The sequence below is a fragment of the Lepidochelys kempii genome, chromosome 2 (genome assembly GCF_965140265.1).
Source record: "Lepidochelys kempii isolate rLepKem1 chromosome 2, rLepKem1.hap2, whole genome shotgun sequence".
NCBI classification, from domain to species: Eukaryota; Metazoa; Chordata; order Testudines; family Cheloniidae; genus Lepidochelys; species Lepidochelys kempii.
This window is the reverse complement of record NC_133257.1, coordinates 267610179-267627628: the sequence shown is the minus strand read 5'-3', so window position 1 is coordinate 267627628 and position 17450 is coordinate 267610179. Positions and strand designations below refer to the sequence as shown.

Below are 17450 nucleotides of genomic sequence, written 5' to 3'. Positions count from 1 at the left end.
TAGACATAGCCTTGATGTGAGGCCCTAGAGAAGTCCAAGTCAAAGATGATGCCCATGTTACAGGCATGAGTGACAGGCAGGATGGTGTAGTCATGCATGGTGATTGAGAAGGCAGTTGGGGGAAGAGCTCTGGTTTAGCCATGTTGAGCTTGAGTTGATGGTGAAATGTTCACCTGGAAAACATCAGGCTGAGATTTTAACTTTGGACAAAAGAAGACTGGTCCGGAGCAGAGAGGTAGATCTGAGCCATCAGAATAGAGATGGTATTTGAATTTGTGGATGATATTACCCAGTGATAAGATGTAGAGGGAGAAGAAAAGGGAACCAAAGAGAGAGCCCTCTAGAGCCACAGAAATTGGAAGGTGGATGAGGAGGATCCTCTAAAGGATGTGCTGAAGACATGATTAGAGAGGTGGTAGGGAAAACTAGGAGTGGATAGTCACGGAAGCCAAGAGGGGGCAAGATTTCAAGAGGGGGAGCATGGTTGACTGTGTCAAAGGCAGCTGTCTGGTCAAGGAGAACTGGGTGCAGGTTCTGAGTCTTGGCCAGGAAGATATTGATGAGAGCAGTTTCAGTTGAGTGCAAGCGGCGGAAGCCAGACTGGAGAGGATCTAGGATGGATTTGAAGGAGATGAACTCTGGATGTCGACTGTAAACAGCACATTCAATGAGCTTAGGAATGAAAGAGATGAGAACTGAGACAATAACTGAAGAGCTAAGTTAGGTCAAGGATGAGGTGTTTTTTAAATGGGAGGAGATTAAAGTATGTTTTTTTTGTGAGGGGAAAGAGCCAGAGGAGAGTGAGAGGTTGAGGAGGAATGTAGGTAAGGATTGAGAGTGGGTGTGAGGGACATCAGAAAATGGATTGGGGTCACTAGGGTAAGTGGAGGGGCTAGAGGAGGAGAACAGAGAGAAACATTTGCCTCTCACTGGGGAGAAGGAGAATTATAGGCAGGGACAGGAAGGCAAGGTGAGGGGAGGAGGAAGGCCATGTCACATCTTGTCAGTTTTCTCTTGGAAGAAGTCAGTAAGAACCTGTGCAGAGAAGTGGAGGGAGGATGGGAGGGTTTGAGGCATGAGTCAAAGGTGGTAGAAAAAGCAGCTGGGATTGTGCGTGTGAGATTCAGTTAAGTTAAAGAATTAGATTGGTCTCGCTAGGAAGATGGCAGAACTGAAGGAGAGAACAAACTTGTAAGAGAGGAAGTCAGCCTGGTCCCAGAATTTCTGCTGAAGATTTTCACAACATGAGAGCAGGAGTGTAGGAAATGGATGTTGAAGGTGAGCCAGAGCTGGAGGTTGGCAGGATAGACCTTGTGATGGGGGAGAAGGACAACAATACTATAAAGAGAAGGGGACTGAGAGCAGATAGACTGGAAGTCACAGTAAGGCCGTGTGAGAGGGCACAGGCTGATGGGTGTGCTGAAAGAGATCAGGTGGTGATTGAAGAGAGGGAACTCCACAACAGAGATCATCGAGGGTAGTGCCTCTTGAAGACCAAGTCAAGTGAATGGCCCTTTTGGTGAGTGGGAGAGTTGAACCAGGACTCCAGGTTGAATAAAGAGCTCTAGGTGAAGGATTGTGCAGCTAGAGGGTCAGATGGGTCATCAGCATGGAAGCTGAAGTCACCAAGGATGAGTGGGGGAAATAAAGGAGAGAAAGCCAAAGTTGAAATTGGAGAGGAAGGCTGATGGGGAGGAGTTGGGTGGATGGAAAATAATAGCAACATAGAAGGGTAGAAGAACCAGATACAGTGATGCTGAAATCGGGGGGGGAGGGGATCTAAAGTGGCAGTAACTGGAGAGAAGCCCCACCCCCACCAGGGTCTGATCTGTTATGGTTGGGTAAGAGAAGAGCCCTCTGTAAGGCCTAGTCTACACTGGGTGAGGGGATCGATCTAAGGTATGTAACTTCAGCTACGTGAATAACGTAACTGAAGTCTATGTACTTAGATCTACTTACCGTGGTGTCTTCACTGCGGTAAGTCGATGGCTGACCCTCCCCCGTCAACTCCGCCTGCGCCTGTTACCCTGGTGGAGTACCGGAGTCGAGGGGAGAGTGCTCAGCTAGATGCGATAAATTGACCCCCACTGGATCGATCGCTGCCCCTCTATCCAGCCGGTAATGTAGACAAGCCCTAAGAGCGCAGCTACAGAGGCAGCATCAGATGAAGGGTTCTGGGAGAGCCAGAAGCTGGAGGGAGAGATATGAAGAGGTTGTGAATGACAGATCTTGTTAGGGAGACACAGTTGGCACAACAGTATGTTGTTGGGATTAACTTCTGTTGGTGGAAGGGACAAGCTTTGCTTCACAGATCTTTTTAGAGCTGGAAGGAGTATTCAACAGACAGCAAAAGGAAGGAGATGGGTGTCAGGGTAAGAATGGTAGCATGCGACGGGACAGGTGTGAGGGTGGGGATAGGAGGAGGGCCCCCGCTGGGGCAAATGTCACCAGAAGTGAGGGGGAGGAGGTGGATGTGAGACCTATATTCTGATGAAAGAAAGGGGGAGATTGGGTGGGTGGGAACTATAGAGAGGTGAGGGTAACTGGAAAGGGAAGATGGATGCTCCCTAATTCTTGTGCCCTATTAAAATGGAGGATTTTTCTAGGACCACTTCAGCTCTTTGCTAGGGATGTTCCTATCTCGAAACTAGTCTGTGCGGGATGGGCCCTAACCTAATTAGGGCATCCTACCTTCGCTGAGGATCTAGAGTCCAAACCTACTACCTTGTCATCCCTCTTACTTTCAAGGCTTTCCCTTACCTCACCAGACAATTGACCTGTCAGGTTGTAATTATCAAACTGTAAACATCTGTGATTTCATTAAACTGAGTGAGTAAATCTTTAAGGAACTTGATTAAGGAACTTGTCTGGGGCTATTGAGTCCAACTCCATTACAGACCAACTAGCTGTGAATTTGATCAATGAAGAAATCTTACAAGGACTCAGATTTCTGCAGAAATCTATCTGTCATTCTCAGGAGTAATGGGAGGAGGGCGCAGCTTGTCGCACAACAGCAAGTTCATTCTAGTGATTTAGGCACAGATCTGGCTGCCTTTGAAATGATTAGACAAGACTCTTGCTGGAAAGTTTGATAGGTGCAGGGCTGATAGTTGACTGTAAAGGATACTCTGAGAAAGTAGGTCTAATTCTCCTATATTAATCACTATTATAACAACTTTCCTTTGGAAATGCACATATGCTGAAAGATTTACTTACTCCCTTGGACTGCAGGGAGCTGAGTCCAAGAGGGGGCTGTAAAATTTCTGTGCAATGGGCCCTTCAACCTCTAAGCTTCGTTGGTTTGATAAAATGCTTGCCTTGCTCCCTTTCATTAAGGAGTCCTTTGAGTTTAAGAAGCCAACCAGGCCCGCTTCTCGTAGTTGTCTGCGTGTCCGTTCCCTTGAAGATGGAAAAGATGTTTTTGGGCAAAGACAGAACTCTGCCCCAGCTCGGATGGTATGTATCAGGCTGTCCTTGGCAACGAACCCTCTGCCTAGCCGTAGGCTTGCTTGGTTCTAGGAGAAAAAGCACACTGAAGCGGTGGTCCGGAGACATGATGCTCTGGGAGTGGGGGAGGGAAGAAGCACCGACTACTTTCTTCATCTTTATTGATAACACACTGAGCTGGGAAAAAAAAGTCCACCCAGCTTTCAGACTTTAACGCTGGGAAAAATCTCATTGTACCCTGAATATGGGAGATCAGCTAGGGGTGTTACCAAAACACCACAAGTAGTTACTGACTATAATCCTTCATGAAACTTGAGCTAAACGGCAATAAGTCAAGTGAGCGTGGATGTCTAACAAAGCATGGATTGGATTAATCTTTTTGTTGTGTTGCTGGTTCTGCAGTGAAGCAGACAGCTGTGTTGAAATTTAGATGCGTTTAAAAGAATAAAATTGCATTTATAATATAGGGATGAAGTACTATTCTATGGCAAGTTCTGTTGCTTGGCCAGGAAAGGGGCCAAGACCACTATATAGAAGCAGGGAATTGGGGACTTTGGTTTTCATCTACTACTTAACTATGGTGATCCCTCTTCTTTCTGAAAGTCTCCTGGCTGCATGCACAAAACCTGGAGACTTGGGTAACCTCCTGTTACTGAGACCTCCTCTCTCTGCACCATCCTGGAAGTGAGCTCCTCTTTGCAAACGTGCTGGATTGTATAATTTTCCAGAATGCAGGATTATCCCTTAATGAAAAACTAGCAATGAAGTTTTTCACCATTCTGCTGGCCAAATAACAGTACCAGAGCCAGGTTTGGAGCTGCCTAAGCCAGTTGATGAATAGGTGGGGTGACCATGTGAACAACTCCTGTAAATCCATTTCAAGGAATGGCACTGCCTTAGCTGCTAGAACCAGTATTCCTAGTCATCTAGAAGGGAGACCATAGTGTCATGCTGTCTGGAGTGGCTCACAATTGTGAGTGCCAATCTCAGGTCAGAAAATAGGGCAGACACCCCAAACTGGTGATATATTCTATAATTAGATTTCACAAAGACAGTAACAAAAGTGCACTCCTGGATCACTATACCAGTGTTACCATGGAGCCACAGACCGTCCCTTTAGACCTTTCAGCCTGTTTGCCACACAAACTGATCTTAGTGATAAAAGGTTATTAAAACCAAAAATCACACCACGTTTGCAACCCCAAAGGATCAGTCACTTACCCCAAGTCAATGGATACTCTCTATGTCACACCAAAGACAAGGCTGGCAGCCAGTTTCTCTAGTAAACTAACTAAAGATTCATTAGCTAAGAAAAATAAATGAAGTTATTGAGAGGTTAAAGCAGGTAAAATACATTAACAGGTGAGTCTAAGTTTGTAAGTCCAAAATGAAAGCAAAGATGTAATAATCTGCTAGTCTTCCATAAATCTCTCAAGGTTACCCAGAATAACTTTGGGGATCTCTGTCTTGCATCTGGAATGCTTCTCTGTGATTGTCCAAATAGTTCAAAGACAGTCTTATTCCCTGGATCCATTCTTATAGCTCCTTTCCACTGAAAGCCATCTGGCAAGTGTTTTCTTTCACAGCATGGACTTCTGCTTTGACTAAATGCATACTGAGTCTGAATTTCCATTGTGGAACATAATGACCCATGCTTTGAAGTTAGCAACCTTCTTCATTTGTATTTCCAAAGGTCCAATTGCATTTGATGGGTAAACTTAATTACCAGGATATATGCTATGTAAATTATAATGTAATGGCACATAACAATCCTTCATTAGTTTTCATGAAGTTTACACATCAAGTAAATTCTCATCTGAATACTAACACTCAGTTTTGATCTATGATTAAGTAAGTACAGGAATATACAAATGTAACGTGATAGCAATCAACAGGGTATGGATAGGTGAAAACAATACCTATTAACACATCAGTGAATTGGTCTGTGCATGCTAGTACACTTAACATTTCTTTGATATTCACACACAAGTGAATTGGCCTATGGCTCTGACCTGCTGGCCTGTCAGTATCACACACAATCCCCAGAATAAAGGGCTGGATGGAGGCTGCCATTCAACCAAAATGTCTTCTTTCCAGTTTCCCACTGGTGAAGCCCCTGAAGGTGACTTGGGAAACTATAGGCCTGCTTTCATACAGCAATCATCTCTAACTTCCCCTGACACTGAGGAAGAAGATGATGGATTCCTAGATATATTGGATGGGGAGGACTTGAAGGTACGTGAAAGGGGAGTGGTTGATTTATGCTTGCAGGGGACAGCATTCCTGTGTCTGTACTGAACACTTATTTAGAAGTAATGTGTATACATAATGTCCTGAGTGCAGAGTCTTGATGCAGGTTTTTAAGTGACCATAGTAATGTAAATTCTAGTTAAGCCTTGTAGGGCCATCAACAATCTGTTAATGGTATTTGTCCAGGGTGAACATCTATGTTGAGTAACTACAATAACTAAGATAGAACAATAGAATTTTTTCATCACAAGAGGCAAAAAGTTGGTAATTGCAGATGATCCTCCAAGAGGACTTAATGCTGTAGACCGTGTCTACACTACAGACCTTACAGCAGCACAGCTGTACGGTTTCCCATGTAGCCACTCTGTGCTGGTGGGGGAGAGTTCTCCCACCGGCATAATTAAACCACCCCAAAGTGGTGGTAGCTATGTCGGCGGGAGAGCGTCTCCTGCTGACAGCACTGTCCACGCGGGTGCTTTTGTCAGTGAAACTTGTGTCCGTCGTGGGGGTGGGTTTTTTCATACTCCTGACTGACAAGTGTTTTACTAACAAAAGTGCTAGCATAGACATAGCTGTAGTCTTTTCCACCTCTTATTGCCTTTCATAGAATTACAGAAATGTTATGCTTCTGCTTCTAACAGTAGACTGTAGACCTTGTCACTTCAGTTCCTCACCAGCAGACAGTAGCAGTTAAATGGAGACAATTTGCTGCTGTTCCTATGTTGATGATAAAATACTTACATTGCAATTTACTGGGGAATGCCCAGGAAATAGTGGGAAGGAAAAAAAATCTGTCTACAGTGGGGTATTTAATGGAGAAGCCATATTTCTGGGGATGGAGTCATGATTGGTAAGCCCAGAATTGGATGTACCTTCTTTGCAATCCTTTGCTTAAACAGGATGCTGTTCCTATTTGAATGCGTGAGAGCAGGAGACTCTTAAAGTTGTAAAGTAACATTTTTAAAAACCATAAATGGAGTTTTTGCTAAATGAATCAATTGCTGTAACTTCCCTTACAACAGCTTTAAGACTCTGCCTTTCCAGTATCCTAGTCTTCATTAGATTGGAGTTCCTGCTAATCTAAGAATTACCAGATAAACGGTAGTTCCCCCAGTTGTGAATGAATAAGTAATCCCAAAGAACTGTTCTGTCACCTGCATTAAATTTAAATGGCTGCTTGAGCTGGGCAAAAGCCTTAGACATGTTGTGTAATCACTGTCCATGATAAAATGTGTTCTCCTGAAATGTGATAGAACTTTCTGCTTCCTCAGAACAATGAAGAGATGCCATCTGGTGTGGCAAGCCTTTGGACGGCTCCACTGGTCATGAGAAAAGCAGACAACTACGTAAGTGTCCCATCCCAACATAATGAAACTTGCATCTCTTTCAAAAGGCCATCTAGACCATTGAAATTCCTTATTAAATACAGATTAAATCATTACTCTTAGTTGGCATCCCTTGTACACTCAAGCCATATGTTTGCTAATATGGCTTTCGAAAACTGCCCTTGAGACATGTGACCATAATTACGACATTGAGCCTGTACCTCTCAGGATCCAGGGCATGGTAGTCCCTACATGTTTGCTCTTAACCTTAGCCTGCCTAATGACTAGAGGGTTCTGTCTTTGTAGCATTTGGAAACAGTAGGACAGTGTCTATAGGATTTAAAGCTTCAGCAATTTGCGAGATGTCCAAAGTTTGCATCCTAAACAGAGTCTTACAAATGTCTCTCCAACCCATTCTGCGTACACCCATCTGTAATGCCTCCAGCCACCATCTTTTAAGGCTGAAGTCTGGATTCCCTTCACGGTCCATCAACTCAGTTCTGTAATCTGCCAGAGGATTTGCTGTCAAGCTCTACAAAACACTCCCTCACCCGAAGGGCAGAGCATGTGTCTCTTGTAGTGTTCCCCAAACTCGGTAAACCTGCATAGCAAGAGACCAACATTGGGACCTAGGATCCCTACAAACAGCGTGGCACAGCAGCATTTGTAATGCTGCGCAGGTACTCAGGGAACCCGCCCAGTTGGGACCTGCCGTGGCCGGGGGGGGCGCCCCTCTCCCAGCCCCAACTGCTGGGGGAGGGGCACTCATAGGCGCTAACTTCCCCTCTAGCCAGGAGTACTCAACACCCCCCCAAGTTCTTACCCCACTCTGCCCTGTCCCGCCTCTTCCTCACCTCCTCCCTCAAGTGCGCCCCATCGCTGCTCCTCTCCCTCCCTTCCTACATGCTGCGAAACAGCTATTCGAAGCAGGCGGGAGGTGCTGGGAGTGAGGGGGAGGAGTTTGTCAGTGGGGCTGCCAGCAGATGAGAGGTGCTGGGGGGAGGGGGAGCTAGGCTGCCAGTGGGTGCTTATGTGTAGCACCCGTTAACTTTTTTCTTTGTGGGTGCTCCAGCCCTGGACCTGCTAGGGGAGGGTTGGCCCGAACATAGCCCTGGCCCGGACCTGCCATGGCCTAGGTGCCCCTTTCCCTCCCCTCCCCCTCCCCCCCCAGCCCCAACTCAGCCGCGTCCAGGACCTGCTGCTGCCGGGGGAGGGGCACCTATCCCATGGCCCCGGGGGGAGGGGGTCCTTCCTTCCTGCCGTAGCCCCGGAGCACACTCCTGCACCCTAAATCCCTCATCCCCAGCCCCAGCTCAGAGCCTGCACCCCCACCTGGAGCCCTCACCCCCCATACATGCCAACCCTCTGCCCCAGCCCTGAGCCCCCTTCCACCTCCGAGCCCCCTTCCACCTCCGAACCCCTCAGCCCCATCCCCACCACATGAATTTTATGTGCACCAATATGAAGGTCATGTGTCACACATCACCTCCATACTGGTGCACATAAAATTCATTCTGCACATGAAAAATTAAAAAAAATTTGGGAGAACAGTGATTAGGACCCAGGTTTCTTGCATGGCAACTAAATATATGGCCCAGTATTGAAGTTAAGAGGTCAGCTGGCTGTGGCACCAAATTATGTCTCAGCTACTTTGCAGTGACCGTCCAACACCCACTCATGCTCTAATGAAATCTTCTATAAACATGTTTGCAGGAAACTTTAAGTTTGAGACTGATCTAGACTTTAACCTCATCCTTGGCTGGGGGGAGTGTCTAATTTTTCTCTGCTTCTTTTCCAGATTAAACGGTGCAGATTGTTTGGATCACCATCTCTGCCCAGTGGTGTGGCTAGGACTGCCCTGAAAAGAATGGAAAGGTCCCAAGAAGAGACCTCTCCAGGAAACAGCAAAAGGAGGAGAAATGTGCCTGGAACAACTTCTGAAGAAGCAATGGTTGGTGGCCTAATAATCTGACATTAACCCTTGTCTAATCAGTTTCATTTTGTGAGGCTAGGTATCCAATTCTTTTATAAATTATAATAAGGATGTTCAAGAGAACAATGATCTTCCAGGTAGATAACTGTTCGTCTGACAAGCTGTAGTCTCTTAATGCATGACGTTAGAGGATGGGTTAGGTGGGCTTAAGCTCAGGTCTTCCATTGTGATCCCAAGTGAAAATAAATTTGAGGGTGTGGCAGGCCAGGATTTAGGTGTTCTATGATATATACCAATTGATGTTAGTGTCCACTCTTAGTGAAGTGCATTGATTCTCTGTGGGAAAGGATAATAGGCCATTGTTACTCAGCAATCTTCTCTAACTGTTGTTCCTGTAGAGTCTGAAACTAATTAGAACTCAGTCATCCTCAGAGATTGAGAGCATTTTGGACAGTGACCAAAGAAATCTTATTGGCGATTTCTCAAAGGTAACATTGATTTTTTTTTTTTTTTAATAGCATCTTTGTGTGTCAAACTAACCCAAGTCAGGTTCTCTCTTGCTCCAACAGTGCATGTCTGAGTGCTCTATAAATGCTAAGCACTAAAGTACTTTAACAATCATTTACTAATTAACTCCTCACCCTTGTGAGGTATTCTCAATCCTTTCCCACAATATTCATAATTCTCTAACTCCCTACAAACTGTTAAAATTGCATCCATTTTCCCTCTGCCTCTTTAGATTGTAAGGTCTTGTGAGTGGGTGGAGTTTTAGACTGGCTACTATGTCAGTGTGGGCAGCCACAAACCATGACACACATGGAGGACTGCAAAATGACTCAACTTCCTGGAAGTCTTCATGCCTTGACTATTATTAAGAACGATGTGGCTTGGCTTTAGCCAGATTGCCTATGCCAAATTAATAATAAAATAAATAATGGGCAGGTGCCTCTGCTGATCTGAGTGTCTAGTTATACTAGTGGGTGCTATAAAATCAATAACTAGACATTCTGTAACTGAGATGTATGGTTTACACTGTCATAAATGGGATTTCCTCAGTCTGAGTTAGCCTTTGTTTTCTTTTTTAGGATTACCTTTTCCACACTGTAGATGGGAAGCATCAAGATTTAAAATATATTGACCCAGAAATGGTATGTATCCCAGCGGCAGTAAGAAATTGCTTTTTACAAGGAAGCAAACTCATGTAGCACATAAGATAAACTCCTGAAATCTTCTTTTTCTGTGCAGATTGTATCTGTGCTGACTGGGAAGTTTGCAAGCTTCATTAAAGAGTGTGTGATAATTGACTGCAGATATCCATATGAATATGAGGGAGGCCATATCAAGGTACAGTGACCCTGCAGGAGAAATGTATAGGTGTCTGATGTATGGCTACCCTTTGGGCAAATCAGGGAGCACTGGGAAGTATCTTTAAAGATGCTCATTCTTAACTATTCATGAGAAAATCCAAGGGAAGGCTGGCTGCTGAGGGTTTTTTTTTCTTTTCTTTTGTTGCCCCTTCAGGTTAAGGAGATGGTGTCTGATCTTGTATTTAAAATTATATTACAGCCCTGCCCAAAGTCCCCAAACACAATTGGGACCATGTTGTGCTGTGTGCTGTACAAATTGTTTAGGACGAAGCTCACTCTTCGTGATCTCTGGATTAGCTTTCCCTCTGAAGGGAGGAACACTCAGCTCTCCTTGGCTGGAAGCAGGGAGTGCCTTAATGGGAAGTGTAGGGCAATTGTAGAGGACTGGCCGTACACTTGTTTCTCTGTAGAAGAATCAGAGTGTTAGGGTACCTATTGTCTCTCGGGAAACGGATATTAAAAACTTCCGTAGCTTAATCGGACATTCAGTTTACTTGAACTAAATGTTAATATTCTAGCTGTAGAAGAAATGATGTTATTCTCTTACACAAGCTTTGACATGTGAGCAGTTATTCTGAAGGGTGCTGCTTGAGTAAGCTGGCTAGTTTGAAAAAGCAGTTCAACAGAGCCCTGTGCTTTGAGGTGGAAAGCTAAATCCTAAATCCTACCGACGTTGTGCAGTCACCCAAGTGACCACAAGAACGGGAGCTCTTCCAGCAGAGAGTACTGCTCTCCAAGGAGTGTAAACAGCAAAGCAACTGTGCTCAACAAGAAGATAGAAGTGGCTTTGTTACATCTCCCCTCCTACCTTGTGCTGTATGCTCAGTTGCGACTCTGCCTTCCCAGGGTGCTGTAAACCTCCACATGGAAGAGGATGTGGAGGATTTCCTGCTGAAGAAGCCTATCATGCCATCAGAGAACAAACGAGTAATAATAGTATTCCACTGTGAGTTCTCCTCAGAGCGGGGTCCCCGAATGTGAGTATCTGAGCATGGTCCTACCTATCCTGGGATTGGAACCCCACAGCTGTGCTAGTGACACAGTTGTTACTAGTAAGCTTTTGAAGGTGGCTTAAGACTTTAGATAGCAGCGTGTCAACCGCTTACGCAATTTCCTGTAGTAGGCGGTGGCTTTGTCGTTCCTGATAGACAACTATTTTCAGAATTTGTCAGACAGTACAGCAATTGTTTCTAACAGGTGATGACTGGCTGCTGTACTCTGTTCTTGGAGTATCGGGAGGCACAGGTTAGGAATGTGGTTTGCGCAAATATAACTTCCTTTCTAAACTCAGGTTTGTAGGTTTTAACTTCTGTCCCTATTCCAGGTGCCGGTTTGTGAGAGAGAGAGACAGACTGGGGAACGAGTACCCCAACCTGCATTATCCAGAGCTCTATGTGCTAAAGGGGGGCTATAAGGACTTCTTCTTAAGATGCCAAGTAAGGATCGCTCATTTATTAACTTCTCATTGCCCTTTTGTTTTCACTCTTCACAACAGGGATAACATTGAAGAAATGCCTCTCTCTCCAGCTAAATTCAGCTATAGGGCTTCAACTGTGCTTCTGAACAGATGAAGAGTATTTCACTGCACTATACTTGATTCTTGCTCTTTTGTACATAGTGGTCTTGCTGTGCTACAAGACTAGATTGATTGCTATGATTAATTTGCCATTTGAGGAGTTTTTGCAATAAAGGTTGTGACCGGGGTCCTAGTGGGGGCCAGCTGTGGTCACTCAATTAGGGTGAACTGCAAAGAATGAGGCAGCCAAACCCCCAAAAGCTGGTGGATATTCCAATACTTAGATTCACCAAGCCAGCATAAAACAGCTTCTTTATTACCTTACTGGTTACTCAGAAGTCCAAACAACACAGTTCCCTTAAAGTGATCCAGCCTCAGGCCTCCTTCCAGGTACCCAGGTCAAATATGATTTCTGAAAATCTTATTTCATCATATAAAAGAAAAGGTTCTACCAATCCCAAAGGATCGGACACATCACCTCCCAGGTTAATGAATGTTTCAGATCTTACCCAAATACATGCTACAGCCAGTTCTTATTAACTAAACTAAAATTTATTAAAAAAACGAGAGAGAGAGTATGGTTAAAAAATGAATGAACATACAGACATGAGTTCAATCCATTGAGGTTTAGATTCATAGCAGAGTTGGTGAGCTTTGCAGTTGCAAAGAGTTCCTATAGAATTCAGTTCATAGGTCATAGTCCAATGTCCAAATCTCTCATTCACGGCATACCAGCATAACTGGGACCTCAGTCTTGCAACTTAAACTTCCCCTGATGAAGCTTAAGCAGATCTGGGATGACAGAATAGGATCCAAAGATCTTTTGTACAATTCCATGTCTTTTGACAAGCTGGAGTTCTTCAGGGAACAAAAGGTAATTAGGATGACTTTGAAGGAGGTCCATCACCAGTACTTAGCTATACAAATTAACATAAGGCCATTTGCTTGTTCCTCCCCCATTCATAGTATATTTCAAAGAGAGATGAATACCGAGATATCCCATGTTTACAATTTGTTTAAATGATATCAGAATACAGCATAAACAGGGACTGTTGATTACATTGTGGACCCTAGTCATACATATATAAATATACAAAAACACAAACATTATCTCCCCACATGTCTTTTGAGGGTTATTTATTATGCAGGATGTTCAACCCTTTCTAGCCATGCGTCACAAAGGCTCTTGCCTAAACCCTCTCAACACCTCAAAGCTACCTATTATAGTCACTCTGGCACTCACCAATGTCTCTTGGATGAGGTATAAAATTGACCTTTTGTAGTTTTAAAATCCATGATATTCTTCATGAAAGCAAGAACAAAGGAGAAACATGGGTTTGTCATTGTCTGACGCTGTATGATGATCAAAAGCTTGAGTTTTTTCCCATAGATTCTCAGCTCGTTTTTACATTAGAAATATCAGAAATGTCAAATCTGGTCTTTGCTGGGGCTCTTCAGGGTATGCTCAGCCCTTATTTTGAAGGGTGATATTAAATCTCTTACCGCTTTTTCTGCCTTAGTGCATTTAAAAGTTTGAATAAAAATTGCTTTCCATCTCAATCAGGTTCCATTTCTTTGGTGCCATGCCCTTATTCTACCAGTTCTCCAGCTAGCTCTCCATACCATTCCAGCATAGGCAAGGAGAGTGTTCTTTTAAAAATAAAGTAAACCAACCGTGCTCCCTTCCCCCCTTCCTAGCCTTTCTATTGCAAATAAATCCATTTCTTTGTATTTTGTAAGTTCCACTTAAGACTGGTGTCCTAGCCAAATTTCTCCTACACTCACAGGGTGGACACTGTTTCTCTTTCCTAAATGGCTGTGTAGTGTTGCTGTGCTCTGTTGGTTTCATTGGTGGGAATAGTGTTTCTTGGGAAGAGGCTTTCGGATGGGAACAATGTGAATATAAGGTTGTCAGCTCTCTCAAAGCCGGGCCATCTTCAGGAGAAAGATGTCAAGTAGAGCTGAATGATGAGTTCAGTTTGTGCATGTTGACTTAAACCACCTTAACCAGTTGTTAAATTGCAATTTGGGGCCTGGTTCTAGATGCCACGGTGATAGGATGGTTGGGTAGTTGTATGGAAGGTTGTAAGCATGAGCTTGTTTGCTTGGGACCTGGGGTCTGACAGGGTTCAGATAGGAATGTCATTTGTACATGAAGCAATGACAAATTGATGTGAAACCAGCTTCTCTTTCCTAGAACTATTGTGAACCCCAAAGCTACCGCCCCATGCACCATGAGGACTTTAAGGAAGACTTGAAAAGGTTCCGCACGAAAAGTAGAACATGGGCAGGTGAGAAGAGCAAAAGGGAACTGTACAGTCGCCTGAAGAAACTCTAAGAGCTGTATTGATGGGCAGCGGAAGACTGCTCACCATGTAGGAAAACTGAAGTGAGAGGGGAGAAGAGTATCTGTTCCTTGGTCATGATTATCATGCACCAACTCACTCCATGGACAACTTTGCATTCTTGTCAGTCTTGCTGGAAGTGATAAGAGAAACAATATGGAACACTTGTATTCACCATGCTGCTCCTGTTGACCTAGTGATTTGCATGCTGACTGCAAAGATGACTTTTCTGTATGCCTTCCACAACATGGTTCATGGAAATGGATTCTCTTCTATGGCATACATAGAAACAGCTACCCAACAGCCTACTGTAGGTGCGGTGGCTTGAGCTGGCATGTGCTGTGTAAGTGTTAATGGTGAGATTATTTTAGTGCCTGTTTTAAAACTATGCCTTATTTTATTATTTAAGTACAGTCAAATGAAGCTAATACCACTGCAGGCGAGTCATCTGGATTGCACTGAGACCTAATTTCTGCTAACAGGCAACCCCTACCATGGCGTTCTCAAGTCTTTCCTTTCAACTGCAGCTCTGATTGGTTTTTGTTGGCAGTGTAACACACTGTAGTGAAGTGGGATGGGGAGTGGTGCTTCTCTGAGGCTTTTCACACAACTAAAATGCAACACCTACAGGAAGCCTACTGACAGTATAACGGGAAACTGCTCGTTGTACAGATATCATGTTCTTTTAATTTATTCTGTGATCTAGGTTGCTTTATTTTATATTTTAACTTCAGGAACTTCTCCTTAGCTGCTTCATTAAATCTGAAGGAACCATCATTTTAAAGTGGGCAGAATTACTGCCAGTTCCCATAAACCAGAGAACAGGTTGCTTCTGATGAACTCTGAAATGCCAGGCGGCAAACCTGATTATGTATTTAGCGTTGCCAAATTGAGCAGTGATGGAGCAGCATATTGCTGCTTCTTTCAGTTCTAGGTATTATCATGGTTTACATCTGGAAGAGAACCTGGCTATGTGGAATCATGCTTATCCTGTCATTTGCAAGTTGATTTGCTTCTCAGTGAAACTTCAGCCACCTCCCGCTGTGCAGCTGTTCTAAAACTGCTTCAGCAGCTGTGGATTTTTAACTTCAGGTGTTTACAACGGGTTTGTTGGAAGGACAAAGCAAGAGAGGAGCCTGCAACCAATGAGCTTTCTCCATCAGTAGATAGTTGATGCTGGTAAAAGGAAAAACTTTCAAAGGCCGGCTTTGTGTTCTCCAGTTAAATAAAGAGCTAAATCCTAGAAATTAGCTACCCAAAGCAGAGGATCCCATGGCAAGAGATTGTGCCATTGTTAAACCTGTTCTAGTTGCTTCTTTGGCAACATGTAAAGCATGTCTAGCAAATGCTAAAGCAGTCTAATGCAGGGGCAGGCAAAGTTTGGCGTGAGGGCCACATCGGGTTTCCATAATTTTATGGAGGGCCGGTTAGGGGAGGCTGTCTCCCCCCAGACAGCCAGGTGTGGCCCAGCTTCTATCCAACCCCCCACTTCTTGCCCCCTGATGGCCCCTCCTGGGTCTCCTGCCCCATCCAACCCCCTGTTCCCCACTCTTTGACTACCCTGACCCCTACCCAACCCTCCCTGCCCCCTTACCACACTCCCTGGAGCACCGGTGGCTGGTGGCGCTACAGAGCACCAGGTCAGGCCGCGGCTCTGCAACTGTGCTGCCTGGCCACCCAGAGCATTGTGCTGGTGGAGCGCTGAGGCTGCAGGGGAGGAGCCAGGAGCTCAGGGGCCGGGCAGAAGGGTCCTGCGGGCTGGATGTGGCCTGCCGGACGTAGTTTGCCCATCTGTGGTCTAATGACTTAGCATGTGATCTGCCTCTCACTTTGAGCACAGCGAGACTAGTATGTCTGATTTGGCAATGGCTCTGCTTCCCCATGTGCCAACATATCAGTGAAACCAGCTCTATGTGTAAGAAAGCAGCCTTACTTTCCAGAGATTCTCAAAGACCCTTATTTTTAGCTTAGCAGAAATCCTGAAGTGCTTCAGATGGCTTGACTTGTGCCCTTCAGGTCAACATTAAAAAAGGCATTTACATCAAAGTATAGGGTTGGAAAGGTTTTGTGGCGTTTTATTTTGTTTTTAAGTTTTCCATTTCCTAACGTCTACTGTTCAAGTTTTATTCCTTTAAGTTTCAAAAACATTACGTAACGCTTTTATTCTTTTTTAAAGTTAAGTCTCTTATGGGTGGATTAATAAGTGTTAAATCAGTGCTGGTGATTTACCAAACTTATAATCAAAAAACAGGAGGGAAGTTGTATTCCACATCCTTACAGAAATTCCTAATACAAAATACCATGCAAGAAGCCCAGTGAAATGACTTAAGTCTAAACTTTCTGAATTATGTGTCAGTATTAAATCTGGGAAGGGGAAAGTTGTTCTGAAATCCAATCAGTAATCCATTTGACTAAAGCTACCTTCTGATACATGATTACCGTCACTGTATGCAGGTGATCAGTATGTACTCAAAGCTGGCAATTTAGCAACATATCTGACATACACATTCCCCCAGTGCAACATGGCAAACAAATGTCATGTCGGTAACAATTGTGAAGATCCAAGTCACATCCAAAAAAAGCAGGTGGGAGACTGTTTGAGTAATGTTTTTTTCCCCCCCATTTGAAAAGGGTCATTCACCTTTGGTTTCTTGTGTAACAATAACCATTATAGCAATCTGTGGCTTTACCATTGTATTTCCTGAGAATACCCCCAACTTCCTGGTATTCAGGATATTAAATGTATGCTGAGTATCGCTGTTTAACACTGCTGTACCACATTGTTAATTAGTTGCAGTGTTCGGTTTGTGTTAGAGTTCCATGTAACCTTGTTGGGGGGGGGACAGGGTGTGGAAATACAAAACCTTGTTTTATACCTTACTTTGTTCTTTTGTATGTACCCTGGTTTGAGTATTTTGTTTGGGTGGGAGGGAAGTTGTAAGATGTACATGGTCCTAAATAGGATCTGTACTAATACAGCCTGCATCTGTAATAGACTCTTGCAGGCTGAGGGAATAAACTACCTAAAATCCAAGCTGTTTGTTTCCAATGTAGTTCCATCATTACGAGCCTTGAGCAGTGTGGTGTAGTGTGGACAATTCCCATGCTGCCTCTCTCACTTGGAAGAAGCTCCCTATAAACATCTGCAAAACCAACTCATTATCCTCCTCCAAATCTCTCCTTAAAACTCCTCTGCCATGAAGCCTACCAAAGACTTAATGGTTAGGCTGTCATTGTTTCTTGTACTCCTCTGCTGGACTGTGTGTA

The 17450-nt window shown here is 44.2% G+C and overlaps 1 protein-coding gene across 5 annotated transcripts in view; it reads left to right on the top strand.

The window, feature by feature from the left end:
• The window catches only part of CDC25A (cell division cycle 25A), a 39983-nt gene extending 22784 nt beyond the window's left edge, over positions 1-17199 (top strand). For 3 of the 5 annotated variants that reach the window (XM_073329245.1, XM_073329243.1, XM_073329242.1), the window contains exons 7-16: positions 3337-3456; positions 5545-5682; positions 6969-7043; positions 8821-8973; positions 9354-9443; positions 10041-10103; positions 10201-10299; positions 11169-11299; positions 11647-11758; positions 14036-17199. In XM_073329245.1, the coding sequence (XP_073185346.1) occupies positions 3337-3456; positions 5545-5682; positions 6969-7043; positions 8821-8973; positions 9354-9443; positions 10041-10103; positions 10201-10299; positions 11169-11299; positions 11647-11758; positions 14036-14176 (1122 nt within the window). In that variant the 3' untranslated portion in view covers positions 14177-17199. The remainder of the gene's footprint in view (positions 1-3336; positions 3457-5544; positions 5683-6968; positions 7044-8820; positions 8974-9353; positions 9444-10040; positions 10104-10200; positions 10300-11168; positions 11300-11646; positions 11759-14035) is intronic. The other 2 variants (XM_073329244.1, XM_073329246.1) reach the window with 2 other exon arrangements.
• Positions 17200-17450: the final 251 nt, after the last annotated feature.